Genomic DNA, 20,477 nt, shown 5'->3' on the forward strand with positions numbered 1-20,477 from the left:
GGTCGGGTTGGACTAAAAAATGTGTGCTCGGGCTCGGGTCGGGCTCGGACAAAAAAATTTTAAATTCGGGCTCGGGTTGCGAAAAAATTACTTTGCAGTTCTCTAATTAGTAGTATTAAATGAATTTTTCATTATTCCTCCTCGTGAAATTAGAATTCCGCAGATAGCGCATTTTGCAAAATTATCTGTCTTTTGTAAAATATTTCCATAATTCAGACACCATATTTATAAAAATTCTTTATTCAAAGTATAAATAATAAAATTGGCGTTATTAATTAAAAAGATTTAAAATAAATAAAACTTTGGGTGTTCCTTTCTGTTTTTATAAAAAACTTTTAAAATACTATAAATCTATATAAAATTTATGGGGTTTTGTGCATTGTTTAAAAAAATATATATTTAGAAAATATCATTAATGCAAAATATATATATAAAATCTAAAAAAAGAAAAGTAAAAAAATCGGATCGGGTTTGTATAGGTATCGGCCCGATCCGATATTTTTGGAAACGATGATAATCGGTGCCGATACGATATTTAATATCGGCACAGCCCTATTAAATACCTAGGTAAAGGTAATCCATTTGAAGAAAGTTGTACAAATAAAAAAAATGTGAACTAAGAGAATATTCCAAATGAATGAATGTATCCAAGCTATATGATTATTTATAAGAAAAATTAGAACCCTAACCTTAATTTACTGATTTTTAAAAATATTTAAAAAATTGGAAACTTTGGAAATATCCCCTTTCAATAAATTCCCAGGGATTATGCCTGGGCTTTACATTCCTAGGTTCATACGACGCAAAAACCACCCCAAAATAAATATAAATTTTAAATAAAACCTCATAAAATAGGAAAATTTTGTATTTTACTCATTTCATAACCTGGGTTCGATACTCGCCTTAAATCCATACTATTTAATTTAATATTCTGAAAAAAAAATTATTAAAAATTTATTACAACAAAATATTATCATATATTTATAATAAAAAATTTTCAAAAAAGTCAAATTCGTATTTATTACATGAAAAATTAATTTAGACAAATTGTAATGCCAAATTATTTTATTCTGTAATGACAAATTTATAAAAACAATCGGAGGCAACATCAATCATAAGTCAAGTAACCAATGTTATCCAGGGTAATATATATGAGACATGGAAGTTTTTTCGAATCCCTAAAAGAATAGTAACCTAGTATTTTTTTTAAAAAAAAATTAAGTTTATGAAATTTACATTAGACATACCAAATGAAAAAGCTCTGACATCTTGGTTAAATTGATGGACAGTGATATTATTTGGTGGATCTAAAATGTATGTGTTTCCCTGCCAAGAAGAAAAAATGAATTGATCATGATCTCTATCTAATAAATTTAATTTCCCTAATCCAAACAAAGAGTCTTTAAGATTGAGGGAATATACAACACTATCTTTGAGTAGAACATAAAGTTTACCTAGTTTCAAAAAAATATGAGATTGTATGTAAATTCTTAGAAACTAAAATAGATAATAAAACTATTATATATCAAATAGAAGTCATCCATATTTGTATCCAGGATTTTGCAAAAGGTGGGGGGGGGGGGTCTATTAGATGGGGTTTTTGGTAACTCACTGAATCACGGGGAAATTTTTAACATTAATTTTTAAAAAAAAATTTTTGTTTGGTCTGGTAGAATGAAGTCATATATTTTAACAATTTAGCTATAAATTGTCTAATTTGGTATTTTAATAATTTGAGCGATACAATTTTATAAAATTATAATAACTGAAAACAATATTATATATAAGAGTATCAATTAAATTATATTTAATTTTATGGGTCATTCAATTTCAACGATTTTAAACCCAACGATGCCCAGATTAAACAAGTGCTTACTTTTAAATCTATAACTATTTCTTTTTTGAATTAACCTTTTTCCACAAATTTTTTTTTATTCTTTAACTATTTAATTGTTTGTAATTTATGCGCAATACAATTTTAATAAAATTATAATAAATGAAAACAATATTATATATATATATGAGTATCAATTAAATTATATTTAATTTTATGGGTCATTCAATTTCAAACCCAACAAAGCCCCAAATTAAACAAGTGCTTACTTTTAATTTATAAATCTAAAAATAACTATTTCTTCACTGAAATATCAACCTTTTTCACAAAAAAAAATTTATTCTAAAAAATTGATTAATAAATAATTTAGTATTTGATAATAGTCCTAACTTAATAGCTTCATAGAACACATCTTGTTTTTATTGTGAAATTAAAGAATTATGAAAATTTTCACAAGTTTTTTTAAATATACTCCGTTTTATTGTAAAATTAATTTTTTATGATAAAAATTTCCACCAAAATGCAGATGATCATTTATTTATTATTTTATATAAAAAAAATATAATATCAAAAATTTCCCCATGATTCAGTGAGTAACCGGTTTTTTTTATTAGAGGTCCTTAGGCCCACTTATTGTATGGCTTTGGCTATATATTATATTTTTAAGAGGACATCTCAGCACCATTGCATTTAAATAATAGGCTCTTAAGAGAGCAGCCAAAAGTGATCACAAAATTAAGATATATTTTTTAACTATAATAAAATATCAATGAGTAAAATGTCTATAATTTACCATCTATAGTTATTAAAGCAGAATATGAGTGTTTCACATCTTGTAAATTTATTATTAAGCTTCCACATATTTCAGTTGATGAATTGGAGCTTTCTTGAGGTTGTGATGGTGTTATAGTTATATATTCCACTGGCATATTATTATTGGGAGAAATGTCTATATAAATTAAAATATTTAAATGTTCTTTAAAAAACTTTTACCAGGATGCTGAAAGTTTGAGAAGTATTCTAAATTATCATTGTTCAATTGTTCTTGTGTGGGCAAAATCACATAGGAATTTTTAGGCTGTGAGCAAAGTAACCTCAAAGTTTTATACTTATCTTCTATTTTTCCCAAAAAACCTGTATTAAAGTCATACGACAAATTCCCTATCTGTTTTATGAGTTCCCATTTATGATAAGCTATAAATTTTCCTTTTAAATTTTGTGTTGAGATTTGGAGGTCATTTTTAACTTGTGCATCAAAAACCCATTTAAAAGATCTTAATTAATATATTTAAGATTAATATACCATACAGGTTCTATAATTTTAAAAGGACATCATCAATAGATATAAAAATAATACCTAACTATTCTATCAGTCAAACCTATAACAACTTCATCAAGTCCATCACCATCAAAATCAATTAAGATACCTGTTTTTGTGTTAGCAGGTATATGCTGACTATATATTGGCATCAGAGTAATTTTAGTTTTTAGAGGACTTAAAAATTAAATTAATAATTTAATAACTAATCAAATCTATACTCATTTTTTAAATATGGAACTTCAATAATGTGAATTTTACCTTTACCAGATATAACAAGCAAATTATTATAATCTTTTAAATAAATTTTTCCACATAATACATTAGTTATCATGCCTAAATTGTATATAGATACAACCTTTTGGCAATTAGAACCTTTGTATATTGATACCTTGCCTTCTAAGATACCAATTATCAATTCATTATTCTATATTTTAAAGATGTAATAAATCATTTTATTATTTACATTGTCATTATCTACATCATCAAATATGATAGAAGAATTATTTGTTGTACCATATAGAGGCAACTCAATTTGATTTTGAAAATATTTTTTTTGATGCATATATCACTACTTTAATATTTGATTGTAGTAATATATAATAAGACAAAATATATAATTATATTAATTCCTGAATGAATTTAGCAGCTTCATATATAAATTTACAAATTAGACTCTACTCTAGATAAATATAAAAAATATAGGTGTGTTTATAGCAATGACATAAAGTAATTAATTGATTTATAACATAAGGTGAGCAACATCTTTTGGAGAGAGTATTAATAATTTTTAGAAAATAAGTTTAATTTTTTAAAATCTAGATTAATAAGCTGTCATTAGAAAATAAAGTGACAGTCAATTAGAGTTTGGAGATAAAAAATATAATTTAATATATCTTATCTTATCTTATCTAGCACGTTGGTCATGGGCCTGCCCAAAATGAGCGAACGTAAATTACTATAGAGGCCCTATCCTCCATAATAATTATGCCGATTTTTTCCTCAAGGATACCAACAAACCTTGTAACCCAGATATAATTATTAAGAGGAGTGGAACTCACCCAATCCAATAATAATAATAGTGTAGGGAATAAGATTATGAGCATATTTAAAAGGAAAAAATAGTAGTACTGTATCATCCAATACAAATTATTAGTCATTAGTTAATTATCTAAAATTATTTTTTTATAGTTAGTCTTAATTTTTATTATGATTATTAAATTTTATTTAGTTTATTTACGATTTGTTCCCTATTTAGTTAGAAGATATAATTATATTTAATTTTTATAATTATTTAGTTAAAAATATCTATCTATTTAATCTATTAGACCTAAATCTCATAATGTAATGTAATCTATTAGAAATTATCTTACAATGTGCACTAATTTAATCTGCCTTCATTTATAGCCCTATTCAAATAACTTCAACTCTTAGATATATATAATATATGAAATTGTATTTTTAAGTAATAAAATAAAATAACTTTACTTACTCAACTTTACTTGTTATATATCAAAGTAATATATGGAATTGTATTTTTAAATAATAAACTAAACTAAATTTAATTTAATCATCTTTACTTGTTACATTCTCATCAGTTATTCGTCAAGTGTTCGTAAATAAGTCTTAATACGATTTTGTAAGTTTTTCTATCTAACGAAGCACGTTTTATGAATTCCCAAGATAGATCTATGTCCGATAATGATCGATTTATTCTACCAAACCAACTATTTTTGTAGGATAGGAAAGGTTTGAGAGATAATTCTTCCAAAGGGGTAATAAAAAGGGCTTGATATACTAGGTTGTTTGGGGCTTGTCTGAGAATGTGCCCTAATATTTCGATTTTCCTATATTCACATAGTCTATATATAGGGAGAATGTCACATCTGGACCAAAGATTATGATTCGAAGTATTATACGGGTAGAAAGTTTTGGTAATATATCTAAGACATTTGTTAATGAACGTTTGCATCTTTTTACTTTCTTGTTTGGTATCTTTTCAAGTTTCTATACCATAGATTAGGGAGGGGAATATTAAAGTTTTAAATAATCGAATCTTTAACGGAATTGATAATTGATTCGAACTCCATATTTTCATAAAAGATCTATATTTCAGTCTGCCTTTATTTATTTTAGCTATTAGGTCTAGTTTAGTATTTCCTTTTCTATCCAGTATCACTCTTAGATATTTTAATTGTTGAACTTCTGCTATTTTTCTCCCTTGTATCGTTAGATTCATGTTTGGAGGGGAGAATATTGATGTCATCAACTTTGTTTTATCAATATTTATTTTTAAACCAAAAAAATCAGCAACTTGGGTCATCATGTCCACTAGCAATTGGAGGTGTGATATAGAATCTCCTATAATGCAAATATCATCGGCAAAAGCAAGAATATTTAATTTCACGACGGGAATCTGAGCTAAACATTGTTTAGTCACTCTTTTTATGATATAGTTTGTAATAAAATTAAAAAGAAGAGGAGAAAGGACACATCCCTGTTTCAAACCTATCTTAACTGGTATTTTTGTTGATTTATGACCCGCATGGATAATTTGTATCGAGTAATCATTATAGATATTTTTTAATATTTTTACCAAAGAGGTTGGAGTATTAACTTCTTCTAATGCTATCCATAACCTATCATGAATAATCGTATCAAAAGCTTTCCTAAAATCAAGAGCTATAATTATTAATTGCCTTTTTCGTATTATAGATTTCTCTATTTGTATCTTTAAGTTGAGAATAGCTTCAAGAGCATTATGTCCCTTTCTAAATGAAACTATTGAATCCACATAATCTCGTTCTATAAAAGGTTTGAGTCGATTTAGGATTATGTTAGTGAAAATCTTATAAATTATAGAATTTAGTGAGATTCCTCTCCAATCCTCTAGAGTTTTAGGGTACTTAGTTTTTGGAAAATTAATTAGGGTAGCCGATAGCCAATCACTAGGGCAGATCCCTTCCTTCCATACTCTCGATATGATAGGGAATAGTATATCGGCGGATAATATAGGGTCCGTTTTTAAATATTCACTACGAATATTATCTTGACCACACGCCTTGTGATTTTTTAGTTTCTTTATTATATTTATTATTTCACTCTTGATAGGATCTATGATTCTATCTGTATTTTGGAATAAGGTAGAGAGGGAAGAATGTGTAGATAAAGATGTAGTATTATGAGTATTATCTTGTGGGAGAAATAATTGTGGGGGCCAGAGGTATGAAGTGGATGGACCATGATGAATGGAAGACTCACTTTGGTTTGGTAAATGTAATAATTTAGATAATAAATGATTTGCCTAACTTTGATCGGAAAGTCATTTGATCGTAAATTTGGTCCATTTTTTTCTGATTGGTCTATTTAATCGCGGTAAATTAAAATCATTTAAAAACATTATGCTTAATACTGTAGCTGATAATTTAAGACTATTTGCTAAAAGAAGAAATGAATACCCTAACCCTAACCCTAACCATAACCCTAACTTTAACCTATTAATTCATATGAATGAAAAAATCGTTTTGACCTAAAATGGACCAAATGGAAATGGACCATTTTACGATCAAAATAATACGATCAAAATAATACGATCAAAGGAGGCCCTCCCAAATAAATAATACCATATATTTTTAACACATTTTATTAGACATGTTTAATAATAGATTTTGAAAAAATAAATAAATTTTATAAAAAAAATTTCTTGGTTATTGCCGCTTATTATTATTTTTTATGTTATTTTTTTTTAAAATTAATATATCAATTTTATTTAATATATTTTTAAAATGTTTTTTCTATAAATTTTTGTTTTGAGATATTTTAAAAAAGTTTTTCCTATAAAATTTTGTAATAGGGGTAAAATATAGGAATTCTTAATTCCCCAGCGTTTATATATAAAAGAGGGAGAGGGGGGAGGTTGTAGGAGAATTTTGCCTATAAAATTTTTAAAATTCATTATTTATATATAAGATTCCTTTCATACAAACTTCCACCTTTAAAGTTTAAGTGATTTTTTAACCTTCGGTAATGAATGGTTAAATCGAAATAATTCAAAATCGGAAGGGGGGGGGGAAGAGGGAAGGGGTTTAAGTAAATATATTTTAAACTTGTAGCCTGACCTAAAATATTTATTTTTACAAAACCCTAGAGCCGATAATAAATTTTTATTTTTTAAATTTAATTAAACTTATCAGTTGGAAAATGATTCTATTATTTACCATACTGCTTATATTGTCAATTTCACTTTCACACAAAAAAAATTATTATGAATAACGAAATTTAAAGAAAGATGCTCAAGCTAGGCTAAGAAAATTTGAGCTTAGCAGGATTTGAAGGTTAAAAAAAAATTAAAGCATGGCCGATCTTAAAATTTTGACCTTTCCAAGTTTCTATTCTCATATTGAAATAGTGGATAAACTCTCATTATATAAATTTTTTTTTTGCTATATAACGATTTTAATGTAAAACCCAGATTCATGGAATAAATATTTTTAGCCTATAATAAAATGAACTTAAGTATCAAAATTAAATTGACCCAGGTATTTTCCCCAAAGAATAAATATCATAAATTATTCATATAAATCAATAGTTTTCTGTGACATGTTAAAAAAAGGAATCCAGAAAATATTTTATGGCTTGCCTAAATTTAAAGGCACAGAACACGCTATTTAACCTTTCCCACACCAGATGCTTTTTGTATAAATGTTCTTATATTTTGCTTTACCAAATTAATAACCCATTTTTTTTAATTTAAAAAATTACATTTTTTATTTTATGTAAATAAATTTCTTTAATCAATTATCAGTATTACTATATTATGTACAAATAAAAAAAAACCTTCATACAATATAAAAGTATATTTTCTTAAACAAATTATTTGAATCTAACATAGGTACCAATATAAGAAGCACAATGTGGGCAGAAGTGTTGTATGTCATGTGTATCCGTTATACAAAAAGGTATTAAACCGCACAGACTAGTACAGCCTACGAATGGACATATTATGCAAAATGGAATTGACACGAGCCAGGTAAGTAACCCTATAACTGGTCTGGTTTCCGTTACTATCTTTATAGGAGAATATATATTATAAAGATCATTAATATAAAATGGCATAGAGGGTTAGCAAAATAGGAATATGCTCCAATGACCAAAGTTTATTTTAGCAAATCCAAGGATTTAATTCTGTTAGAAATTTATTCCAGAATGTTATAGAATATTTCTTTCATTTCAGATAATTGTGCAAAATAAATTTTTATGTATTTTTTTTTAATATTTATAAAAAATCTATAAAATTCTAAAGGCAAAATTATCTGAAATTCACAATGTATGATACTATGTATTCGAATATCGAAGGATATCTTATATTAAAATTTTAATAATGGATATGAAATCCATGGGGAATCCGATTTTGTTTTAGGAGCTATTTTTAAATGTTAAAAATTTGATTTGTATGGAAATACATATTCAGTATATATAGAGTACCCACACTGAAAATTTCAAACAATTTTATAATAAAATTTTAGAAACTCTCAATTTATAGTAATTTTTATATTAATTTTTCATATAAATTAAAAAAATATATATAAGTTTATGAAGAAAAATTATCAGAAATTTAAAGGGTAAGTATACTACATATGATCTCCAGTATGACTTTATAAATTTCATACAATTTCGCCCTAATTTTATTGATTTTCAAATTTATATGCAATATCCATATAACTTTCATTATAAATTAAGAATAGTTCTAAATTTCACAGCAAAAATAGAGTGGGTATTCTATAACTGCTTAAATATATTTCCTATCAAATCAGAATTTCAAAAAAAAACGCTCCTAATAAATGATTTAAACATGAAAGATTGCAAATATATATGGATACCATATCCCAATATGACACATGTATATACACTCTTTACAAGTTGAAAGTCTTTCAAAAATTAAAAAACGTGCATGATTTAAAATTTGCATAAAAAACAAAATTTAGGTTTGTTAAATGAACATATGTATGTTATAATTACAAACTTGTGTTTTACAGGTGGGGCAAGTTAATATAGAAGGCTTTGGTCCGAGTTTTGAGGTTGTTATTAATGTTAGACCTTGACTAACCTTAGTTGCCGAAGAGAAATAGTGGTCGTCTTTTGCTTTGATTTCTTTTTCCCGCAAGGTTTGATTTGATGGAATCGGAGGATCTTCGACTATAAATGAATCCCTCATTTGCATAATTATATCACTTAAACCGTAATCATTAAAAGAAAAAAAATCCCTTACATAATCACTTTTTTAAACAACAATAATCAGAAATTCATAACGGAAAAAAAAATATAATGTTATTGTTGGGGGATTTTTATTTATTTAATTTCATTTTGAGGAAAAAGTTAAAATATAGATCAATATTAGTTCTTGTTCGCTAATAGCTAAAGTTTGTTCCGTGATGATATTGAATTCAAATTGAGAGAAGTCAGTGAAAACTGTGATGATTAAATTCGAACACTTAATAGATAGAAATTATTTAGGTGTTTTTTTCGCTGTATGATGCCGTAATTGTTATGTATACAACTTTCAGATTTGAAAAGCACAAATCTAAATAATGTGTAATTAGTTCAAGGAAATATTTCACATGAAATTAGACGTTTACCTTTGTCATTAAGGAATACGGCTCATCATAACATAAGTTTGAGAGAAAATCATAATTTTCATCGTAATAACCACGAAGATTTGATCTTATTTTTTACGTGTTAGAGTATCGCCTCGATTTTTGTTTATTATAGGTTAATTGTAATTGTAACTGTTGTATTTTAATAGTTTATTATTTATTTTTTTATATCTATATATATAATCTCCGTAATCAAGAAATGAACGTTTTCGTATCATCTTAATGTTAATTTTATTTTTTGTATCAGCTTTCTTATAATCTTATGTTAATTTTATTTTTTCTATCAAATTTCCTATCATCTTAATGTTAATAAATCGAAGGAGAATATACCTCTAATGTTAAATTATTTTTTTTTAAAAAAAAGAAAATTTTTTTTTCATCAACGAGATTCGATTCACAGACTAAATGTTACACAGGCAAGAGTTCTTTCCAACTCAGCCCCCTTCTATCTTAAATTTTATAATACAATTCTTCTTATATATGAAACTATATTTTGATAAAATAATTTAATTATATCAATATTTATTTTTTTTGAAGCTCCAGACTTGGGAAAAAAAATTTGAAAATTATTAACGGTTGGCCAGGTTTGAGAAAAATTTTTTAAAATTATAATGAGTTGGGCTTGAAAATATTTTTATAAATTATATTGCGCTGGGATTGGGGGAAATTTTTAAAATTATTATCAGCTTGGACGTTTGGGAATTTTTTTTATTATTAACTATGAATCAGACATTGACTTAAACAATTTTTTTTTGCTGGCCTGGGCTCGGCCTGATCAAAAAACCAAGGCTCATATTTTATTCCACTTCTCAACCTACCAAAATTATTATTATCTTTGGTTGGGTTGGGGAAATTTTTTCAAATATGGGTATCAAGTAAAAGCTTTAGATATATTTTGACTCAAAACATAGCTTTTATACTTAGTTTTAATGGATTGGATCTGGCCTAAAGGGGGGGGGGGTTATAAAGAATAAAAATTGGATATTATTTTCAAGTAACAGGTAACAACTATCATAAGAGAAAGGAAAAAATTCTCAATCCCCGACTTTTTTACCGGGCTCAGCAATGCTAACTAACAGGAGCTCTGTACTCTTAGTTATATATTTTTCATTTCGCCCATCAAGAAAGACGGGTCATCATACTTTAAATTAAGAATATCTTATGAGGTGTGATTCACAAATTTGCCCTTTTTTCCTAAATTTTAATATAAAATATATTAATAAAGTATATTTAGTACCATATATACAAACTAATTACCCCTCAACCCCGTCATTCTTGAGGGGTAATTATAGTATATATATAATAATTGACGTAAAAAAATATGTTATAAAAAACACTTTCTTTTTGTTAAAAAATACTTTTTTTATTTTAGTTTTCTTTTTTAAAAAATTGGTAAATTTTATTATTGGAGTTTAGATACATAATAAAATAAAAATTTAAGTGTCTAAGTATCTATAGTCAGTCATAAAAAAAATTAAAAAGTGTTTGTTGTATTATGCAAATTTAGTTTAAAAAATAGTTGTACTTATATTTGTTATATGCAAAGATAAATTTTACATTTTTATATTTAGGGAATAACATTAATTTAAATGATGGATTTTTATTTTATATGTTTATTTCTTCGAAAAATTATTATGTTTAATATTCAAATGATTATAAAAAAAATGAATATATATATTGTTCAATTATTTCAATAAAAAACAGTTAGTTGGAATTTCATAGAAAAGAGAAATTGTTTTGTGTTCATTATAGAATTCTAATTTATTGATAGAAAGAAAAGATTCAGTGTCTTCTACCAAAAAAAAATGTAATACAGTTATTTAATAAAAATAAATTAATTAAAGGAGTTTATATCATATTATTTTAGGTTCGTTGAATAGTGAGTGATTATTAATTAAATTATTATTATAGATTTTATTTATCTTGATTCCTGTTACGCTCTCCCAAATAACATTAAGCCCCTGAGCAAGTTCGGATTTGTAACAGTGTTTAAGTATCCATATGCAGTCATAAAAGTAAGGAAAATTTTTTCGTTTTGGAAAACTATTTCCTCACATTTGGGTATGCAAAAAGAAATTTTTTTTGGTGAAACCCTAATTATTTTAGAAAAATTATTTTTCGGCTAGCCCGGGTTTTATATTTATATTCCGGGCCCCGAGGCTCTAAAAAATTTTCTATGGCATGGGTTTAATTTTTGGCAAGTGAGAAATATACCATTTCGGCATGCTACGGTTTTGTTAATATAAAAAAATTTAATATCTAACAATTTTTAATAATTTAATACCAAATATAAAGATTACATATGTATTCATTATTCACCTGGGAATGATGGTCAAGGGGAAGGGAGTTGACGTTAAAATAAATACCCATGGAAACGGTAAGAATTCATACAGTTTAATATATTTTTTAAATAAATTCATTGAAAATTATATATCAATTATTTTTTCCAAATAAGGCCACTTCCAGAGAGAACGTTTTTTCAAAGCGGTTTGGGGGGGGGGGGTAATGTTAACAGCAATTTTTTTTAAAATTTATTTCCAAACAAAAGATAATAATTTGTCGAATTAATTTTTTTATAATATATAATATTGTTTTAAAAAAAATTTTCGACGAGTCCCATTTCAGATGCCATTTAATGATAATAGAAAACAAACAAAAACAAAGAAAATTATGAAAAAAACTCTAATAGGCCCCTAAAAACGAACAATAATTGTATTTAAAATAATTTTCTACATATGGAAAAATTATTGGGGTCAAGGCATTTACGATTTAATTTTATTATAAAATTGAACTAATATTGATTCAAATTCTTCGTTAGTAGATTTTGCAATTAGGGAAAATATAATTGCCAAACTTTTTATATTTATTACTTTTTAAGCGCGTGATATGGTAGGCATGTTGCTATTAATTAAGTAGACTGAGACACATATGTATGCATACAATTAAAATTTTAACCTTGGCGCAAGCCGTGCTTTAATATTGTCAGAAAGGACATGCTAGCTCTAGAAGTACACAGAAATAGGCAATTGAATATTAATTATTTTTGTAAACAAATGTGTTCAAATTAAACAGGTTCATGAATAAAATTCATTTTTTTGAAGAATTTATTCTAGACAAATTTTACGTGAACGCAATCACTTTATCTTTGACAAACACGTTCATTTTTTATATTCATTCAATTTAAAAAGTTTAAATTTCTATTTTACCTCTTTAAATTTAAAATAATCTGCCAGCTGTTTCCAGTAGATGTACGCTTTCACTTCTGACAAGTGTCTACTTCAACTCTAATCTGAAATGGTTATTTTACAAATGAATCTATTTGATATCAAACTTGAATGGTCTTGGATAAAGCTTCCATAAAACAAAGCAATAAAAAACAAATTTTTTAAAGAAATCGGCAGAAAAACCTAGGATTGAAAAGGAGTCAGGGAAAAATACCCATTCTCAAATCTCGAATTTTTATGACGATGAATTTGTAGACAAATTATAAGAGGGTATTGTTTATTAAAAAAAATCAATATTTTAAAATTATTTTTCATTAAATTTAACAATGCGGCAATTCCATCTTCAGCTAGTATTAAACAAGTTTTTAGAATTGCAAATTCCGTTTTAACAAAGAATCCCTCTTTCTCCTCAGAAAAAAATTTGGGTTATTTATGAGACCCATTTTAAAAATGAGAAAGTTAGTTATTTTATAATGTTTTTAAGCTTAGGTAAATTACTATAATTCTTTGGAGGGGGAGGGGGTGGCTGAATTCATTGTCATCCCAGACCGTTTAACCTTCGCATGACCCTCTATATCATGCCGATGACTCAGTTATTTTTCATAAAACTGGTATTTATTTTGAATAATGCAACTTAGTGAAAGGCATTAAGATCTCATACCAATAACTTGTAAATGTTAATTTTATCACATTTCATTTTTTTACTAGATATTGTTATAATTCTACATTTGACTCGTATGTATAATTAAAAAAAAGAAATTGTTTATGTTTGTGCCGATGATTAATCGACGTATTATAATTGCTCCAAATATTAATACACATATATCGAGAAAAGACTATGTACAGATATCGAAACCACCGCAATTGAGTCACATGATTTAAAAAGGAACGGACCGACAAAGTGTATTGTTCGAGATCAGATATGATTATTAAATTTTTTGAATCCCTTGAGCTATAATACGAGATCGGAAGGTCGAATATTGACAAATATTTACGAATTATATTGATCGATTGTAACGTATAGATCTCGAAAAGCATTCGAGATTTATTGTAAAAGTTGTGGGGTTCGGTAAAATGACGCAAACCTGAGAATATCGATTTATGATTTAAATGACCACTCACTCCATAGTTATCGAACGTAAAAATGTATTGCGAATAAGTTTCGTTTATTTGTCGTTGATGAAAATTATTAGTAAAAAACTGATCGGTGTAGTTTTGTAGAGTATTATATAGATGCCATGAATCGTATCTCACATTTGGATCATCCGCGAAATTTAGGATAACGATGCGAGAAGAAGGAATACCTAAGGTTTGACAACTGGCAATCAATTCTTGTTTTCGGATTTCACCCAGCCCATAATAATCTCCAGATGTCAAGCATAATATATAAATATTATAGTTGTCGTAGCCCTGAAATTGAAAAAAAGTTTGATTAAAGAGGGGCATTTTTTTGAGATGTTCATAAGTGTTTTTTAAATAGCGAAGAGTGGGAGCGAAAAAAAGAACCTCGTCATCTGGATGGGCTATGATAAATAAAATGCTAGAGGATGGGTGTGGGATTAGTAAATTGTAACCATGATTACGACTATTTATTTGTTGATATAAGTCTGGAGTGAAAATCGTATTGAGATAATTATCATGATATTGGTGATAAATGTGTAAGGTTATCAAAATGTAGAAAATCAAAACAACTGTCGTTGCATAAAAACAGACAGCCCACTTACCTAAAATAAATGTTAAAATAATATTAGATAGTCAAATATACTGGGGATGCACGATATCTGGAATTCGGCAGCCGACACATAATTCATGCAACCTTGGAACTATAATGAAAAAACAAAAAATCGGTATCAGATACACATGAAAAGCAGGTATCGTAATAATCAGCTATTTTTTGCCGATCACTGATCTTCATGTTAATCCAAAGGTGTTTGGCTTGACTCAGCTAATTATCAATTCACTAGCTATAATAATTCTCCTTTTTTAAGTTTCCTATAATTTATTTTAAAAAAACAATTATTCCAAGACTTTTATGCATTAAAAATAGGCTACCAGATATACCACATTTTCAAAGTAAAAATAATAAATTGAGTACATATAGCCAAGTGTGGTGAATTTTTATATTAAAAGTAGCAATCATATTTGAAAGACATGCTATTTAAGATTAGAATAAAAACTTACATTTTTAATGATTAATAAATTATAGATGAACTTGAATATTTTTTTTAATATTTAATTATGTTTTTGTCAAATATTTAGACACAAAATTTTAAAAAAAATTTGATAATTCAGAAGCGATTAATTTATAAGTGCTGTGATAATAACAGAGGTGTAAATTATCAGTGATGAAGCAACAAATTTGTTATTTGATAAAACATTTTTTTTTAGTCAAATAGTAAAATATAAACTATCATTTTGTAGGGCTGCGCTGATACAAAACCGATTTAGTAATCAATATTTAAATTGATTCCAATATCAGAAATAATTAATAATTTCTATGCAAAAAAAAATTATCAGTAAACTAGGCCTAAAAAAAATTGGATTCATTTCGAATAATAAATTATTAGTTTTTTTTTGAATATGAAAGATTCACTTATAAAAGATTTTTTTACAAAAAAAAATTTAAAATTTAAGGTGAAATTTGATCAAAAGCTTCTCTTATAAATCTTCTTTAAAAAATATCTTTCGGATCAAAATCTTTAAGGATTTTTTATTTTTGAGAAAATGTTAAACTCTTAATAAAAAGTACAAATAGATTAAAATACAATTAATTTTTTTTTTAAATTAGTGGTATAGTAAATTATTACAAAAATCGAACATAAATGTGGATAATATGAATTAAATGACTTTGATGACCAAATTGACAAAAAGATATTTGGGAAACACAGCCGCAGGTAGTATTAAATTAAGCAAAATGGAAACTATGACCTCAGTATTAAGTCTAAGATGAGTCAAACTAGTGTTGTTAAATGAGGCAATATTTTTCTAGCTAAAATATTGAGTTAGCCGTTTTTAAAAATCGGCTCAAATCAAGCCTTTTAACAACACTAAGTCAAACTCTTAAATAAGAGTTAATTCTAAAACTTATACCAAATTAAGTAGTGGTTAAATCAGTATATTTTATTGCGTTAATTTGGTAAATTATTCAAAGGTGAAAAAATTATTCAAGTAATATGAAATTGCAAGAATTCGCATCATGCCAGAATTGAGAATATTAGGGCTGGGCCGATATATAATATTGAATGAGATGAGCAGCGATATTTACCGTTTTCAAAAATAAATCCGATCGCGCAGATATTTTTTAAAAAACCGATCCGATATCTTTTATTGTTTTTGGTTATTTTGTTGTTGTATAATATTTATAATTTTAGAATTGTAATGTTTTAAAAAAATTGTTAAAAATTTTACACTATTTGTTATATTATGTGCAAAAGAAAAGGATTTTAAAATATATAACGAGTCATATTCAGCTAGTCTTGTTAAATGGCACGATTTAATAATTAAAAACGGTTAACTAAAGATTTTGCCCACAGAGAGTAGAAAGGTTTGAACTTCTATTAGCGAAATTTAGAGGCTTAAGATTAACATTTTGGCAATCTTGATTTAAGCCCTTTTTATAAATCAGCCAAATGGAACTGTAAAACAACACTATGCATTCACACATAAACATTGTAAAATGAGATTAATAACTTTTGGAGAGCAAAATAACAAGATATACTTAATCAATAGTGAAAGTTGGTTGTTTTTTTCTACAAAAGAAAAAAAATATCGAAATTTTTATGACATTGGTTCAAAAATAGATGATAAATAAATCAATATAAATATCGGATACGTATTTGATTGGGTTTTTAGCAATAAAGTATCGGCGAAAAATTTGTGAATCGGCATTGCCCTATAGAATATAGAAGTTATAAATATCTGGTTTTGGTTAATTATACCTTATATACAAATTCTAGAATAAACTTCACCAACCACAAAATGGTAACCGAATTATAGGCCAAATAAAAACTACGATATCATACTTAAGCATGAACTCAGTCAAAAGTAGCATTAACTATTAAACATATATATCAATACTAGTGCTTCAACCCTTTTGGTAAAGTTTTGAGAAAAACGCTTTAAGGGAAAAGTAAGAAAAAATTGTTATGCTAAGCATCATTTTATAATGAAAATTATAGAGGCATTGAAAATCTGAGCACCCCCATTATGATGAATACTTACTAATTTATAAATCAGTTTTCCGGACAATAGAAACCATTAATAAATGATAAAGATTAAAATGTCAATCGATTATGTGAAAAACAATAAACTTTCCTTTTAGTCAATTCAAAATATTTTTTAACTATATAGATAACTTGTTATTTTAAGTTTATTTAACATATATAAACATAAAATCTTATATTTTGAATGGAGTTGTAATTTTCAAAAATTTGACATGAATCTGAATCTTAAATTAAGACAGTCTTAAGCATGATTTGAAAACTTTTGATAGTACTAATTCTAAAATTTAGGTTAACATGTAATACTTAACTAGTATATATTTTTTTGTCTAATGCTTCAATCCATTTGATAAACTGTATAAATAAAAAGATATTAGCAAAATAAGAATCTGGCCGTAGCTTTGATACTTTTATCATTTTAGCATAAGAGAGTAGTTTTAATTGTGGTATCTTTGAAAAAGATCACTTAAAAATATGATGGAATGGTTATGGTAACTAAAATTGAAAACGATAATGATGATTTTCCTTACATACTTAGGATGAGCAATTGTTTTGTAAAGTAATACTCAGTACACTATAAATCAGGGATCCAAACCGAACCTGAACCGTTAAACCGCTAAAAACCTGTAATTTTTATCGAACCTAAAATACTAAAATAATTTCTAGCCGAGCCTGAACCGAACCGCTAGAACCGGTTCAAGCCTCATGATTTTATGCCTATAAAATAATGTGTAAATATTACTAGTATATTGTAAAAAATTTAATAATATTCAAATTGTTTTAAAGATTTTAATCACTCACATTTGATTGATATCATTCATAATTTTTATAAACTCTAGTATATTTCTATTTTATAGCATTTTTAAATATTTTTAAGCTTATAAATTATAATGCCTAGAGAAAATTAAATCCAATATATAAATTATTTACATATAGTAATATAAATGACACATCAAAATGTAATATCACTGATTGTTAAATAAATATGAAAGGCCATCATATATCTTGAGCATCACAAAAAAAATCACCATCTAGAATTTGATAAAATTAACAAAATATCACAACAAAAGCCTAATAAAAAAAAAGTTTAAGATGTCATCAAGCCAACAGACGATAGAAGAAGCATTAAAAAAACAAACAATATCTGTAAAACTAAATAAAAAAATAATCGATGATTGTACTGAGTTGGTAACTTTTAATGGCAGACCATTCAAATTAATCGATGATAGCGGTTTAAAAAAAAATTCTTGATCCTTATTAGAAGCCGTGGGTAAAATTAAAATTAATTCTCAAAATATTTAATCTAATGTTACAGAATATAAGCCTTAAGTATTTGGTAATATATAATCAAAGAAATAAATATTATAGGTAATTTCTCTAAAGAACCTAGGTTAAATAAAACTATAAATATTTTAAACTATTAGAGAAATCAGATTAATCGATGCCCAGAATTATGTAAATTGTTTGATATCATACTGGCAGTGCCAGTTGCCCAAGTTAGTGTTGAAAGATGTTTTTCAACAATTAAATTTATACTATATCTTAATAGATGTAATTTGAGTGAAAACAAATCTTGATAATATATTATTTGTTAGGCCTAAAAAAATTTAAGTAAATAAAGTTAAATATTGTTCATATTAAAATTATTCATTGATATTTATTTGGATGATTTATAATTTAAATATTATATTATAATCTGCAATTAATAAAAATGAAGGTTTTATGTAGTTTTTTATTTTAATGATGAAATAAAAAAATATACCTACATAATTCGAATGTAGATTTGAATACAAAAATGTTCAAACTGGTTTTTAGAGGTTTGAACCAAATTGATATATTTATTTTTTACAAACCGAACCTGAATCGTTATTTTTATCTGAACCTGAACCAATATTTGTTTCGGTTTGGATCCCTGCTATAAATTAAAAATAGAAAAGGCCAAATATCAATATCATACAAATCTTTTCCATTTTTTTATATAATTTGTTAATTTTTTCTATTTAAAAATTAAACTCTCTATAATATTGTATTGTTAATTTACAATTAATTGTTTAGGTCACAATTTTTTTAAAAAAGAAGAAATTTCTGATATTATTTCATCTAAATATGAAATAAAGGAGGGAGTTTTATCAACTTAAAAGAAACCAAAGCAAATTTTTGTCGACATCATCAATAAAAAGTATTATATCATATTTATCATGGGGACAGGGGAGGTTTACCCCAAAACCTATCTCTTGTGTATGCCACTTACTATTTGAAATATTTGTGATTCCACTCAACATCAAAATTATGCAATTAATGCAAAAATATTACTATTTTATAGCTTGGTCTGGGTTAGAAAGTTTTGATATTAATTTTCACAATATTTATTTATAAGTGCCCTTTAAATTTTTTTTTTAATGTTTATAACTACTAACTTATTCATTTTTGGAGAAAGTGCAGAATATATATTTTTATGTTTAAAAAATTGTATGCAAAATTAAGAGTTAGAATAAAAAGGTAGTAAAATAATATGTATTAATATTGTTATATCAAAGTTCATCTTAATAGGTAACCTACCAATCATTGCAATAGTCTAGTTTTCATTATAGGTGCATAATAAAGTTTTTTGAAGTTCAGACAATAATTCCTCAGCTTGTTGTAGGGTTAGTCTTAAGTCAATAGCAGCTTTATCATTTTCATTTTGTAATTCTTGAAAATCTTTCAGATTGTATGTAGTATCAATTGCTTTGTTGTCATTGACATTATCTGGTGGAAGGGCCCCAATTAGCAGTGAAATATCTTTTACATTTTTAGCTATAAGCTTTGAAAATAACAATATGTTGTTTTTATCTTCTGGTTCATTATTTTTATCATCCTATATTGTAAAATAAATAAAAGTTTAAATTATAATATTTACTCCTGTATTATCAACTATTGTATATTGTTGGGCAGGTTGATTTTCTATATTTAAAATACCTTTCACGAGTTTATTTTCAGTTAAAGTGTTAGCATAATTTTTATAAGATAGCTCAGCTGATTGTATATTAGAATGTGCAAAATTATCAAGAATTGATGTGGATAATTCAGAATTTTTATCTAATCCATGGATTTCACAATATTTTTCCTTTAATTGAGATGGGCCAGTTTGTTGTTGGATGACTCCTATAGCATTACAAAATGTTTCGGCTAATTCATTTAGAGCATCTTGCAACTGTGTAATTAAATCTGACATCTGGTCGTATAACT

The 20,477-nt window shown here is 26.2% G+C and overlaps 2 protein-coding genes across 8 annotated transcripts; both read right to left on the reverse strand.

Annotated features, from left to right (window-relative positions):
- Positions 1 to 1,054: 1,054 nt before the first annotated feature.
- On the reverse strand, positions 1,055 to 4,000 carry LOC135932073 (KICSTOR complex protein ITFG2-like). Of its 3 annotated transcripts, none has more exons than XM_065469417.1 (7): positions 3,619 to 4,000; positions 3,374 to 3,579; positions 3,192 to 3,329; positions 2,828 to 3,108; positions 2,628 to 2,783; positions 1,248 to 1,454; positions 1,078 to 1,194 (listed from the first exon to the last, which is right to left on the reverse strand). In XM_065469417.1, the coding sequence occupies exons 1-7, from the start codon at positions 3,715 to 3,717 to the stop codon at positions 1,109 to 1,111; spliced, it is 1,173 nt and encodes a 390-aa protein (XP_065325489.1). In that variant the 5' UTR covers positions 3,718 to 4,000; the 3' UTR covers positions 1,078 to 1,108. The 3 variants fall into 3 exon arrangements, with proteins under 3 accessions (XP_065325491.1, XP_065325489.1, XP_065325490.1); XM_065469418.1 differs by having other exon boundaries at positions 3,374 to 3,488; positions 3,544 to 4,000; XM_065469419.1 differs by lacking the exon at positions 1,248 to 1,454 and having other exon boundaries at positions 1,055 to 1,194.
- Positions 4,001 to 13,343: 9,343 nt separating this feature from the next.
- LOC135931589 (N-acetylglucosaminyl-phosphatidylinositol de-N-acetylase-like) lies at positions 13,344 to 20,469 on the reverse strand. 5 transcript variants are annotated; one of them, XR_010573092.1, is made up of 4 exons: positions 20,149 to 20,469; positions 19,809 to 20,106; positions 14,795 to 14,852; positions 14,681 to 14,753 (listed from the first exon to the last, which is right to left on the reverse strand). XR_010573092.1 is itself a non-coding variant. In XM_065468817.1 (3 exons), the coding sequence occupies exons 2-3, from the start codon at positions 14,838 to 14,840 to the stop codon at positions 13,744 to 13,746; spliced, it is 1,056 nt and encodes a 351-aa protein (XP_065324889.1). In that variant the 5' UTR covers positions 14,841 to 14,852; positions 19,809 to 19,906; the 3' UTR covers positions 13,344 to 13,743. The 5 variants fall into 5 exon arrangements, 4 of the variants coding, with proteins under 4 accessions (XP_065324889.1, XP_065324890.1, XP_065324893.1 ...); XM_065468817.1 differs by lacking the exon at positions 20,149 to 20,469 and having other exon boundaries at positions 13,344 to 14,753; positions 19,809 to 19,906; XM_065468821.1 differs by lacking the exons at positions 14,681 to 14,753; positions 14,795 to 14,852 and adding an exon at positions 14,334 to 14,439.
- Between the last annotated feature and the right edge of the window lie 8 nt (positions 20,470 to 20,477).

Source organism: Gordionus sp. m RMFG-2023, chromosome 1 (genome assembly GCF_954871325.1).
Source record: "Gordionus sp. m RMFG-2023 chromosome 1, tfGorSpeb1-WG-v2, whole genome shotgun sequence".
Taxonomy (NCBI): domain Eukaryota; kingdom Metazoa; phylum Nematomorpha; class Gordioida; order Chordodea; family Parachordodidae; genus Gordionus; species Gordionus sp. m RMFG-2023.

What these genes read in the sequence shown, in the direction of transcription:
- LOC135932073 (XM_065469417.1), bottom strand. Translation starts at nt 3,717, where the DNA reads ATGCATCAAAAAAAATATTTTCAAAATCAAATTGAGTTGCCTCTATAT. An exon ending in GTTCCATATTTAAAAAATGA is followed by an intron (nt 3,330 to 3,373) that starts GTATAGATTTGA and finishes TTAATTTTTAAG; the next exon opens with TCCTCTAAAAACTAAAATTA. An exon ending in CTCAAACTTTCAGCATCCTG is followed by an intron (nt 2,784 to 2,827) that starts GTAAAAGTTTTT and finishes TAATTTATATAG; the next exon opens with ACATTTCTCCCAATAATAAT.
- LOC135931589 (XM_065468817.1), bottom strand. Translation starts at nt 14,840, where the DNA reads ATGAATTATGTGTCGGCTGCCGAATTCCAGATATCGTGCATCCCCA. An exon ending in CCAGATATCGTGCATCCCCA is followed by an intron (nt 14,754 to 14,794) that starts GTATATTTGACT and finishes CATTTATTTTAG; the next exon opens with GTAAGTGGGCTGTCTGTTTT.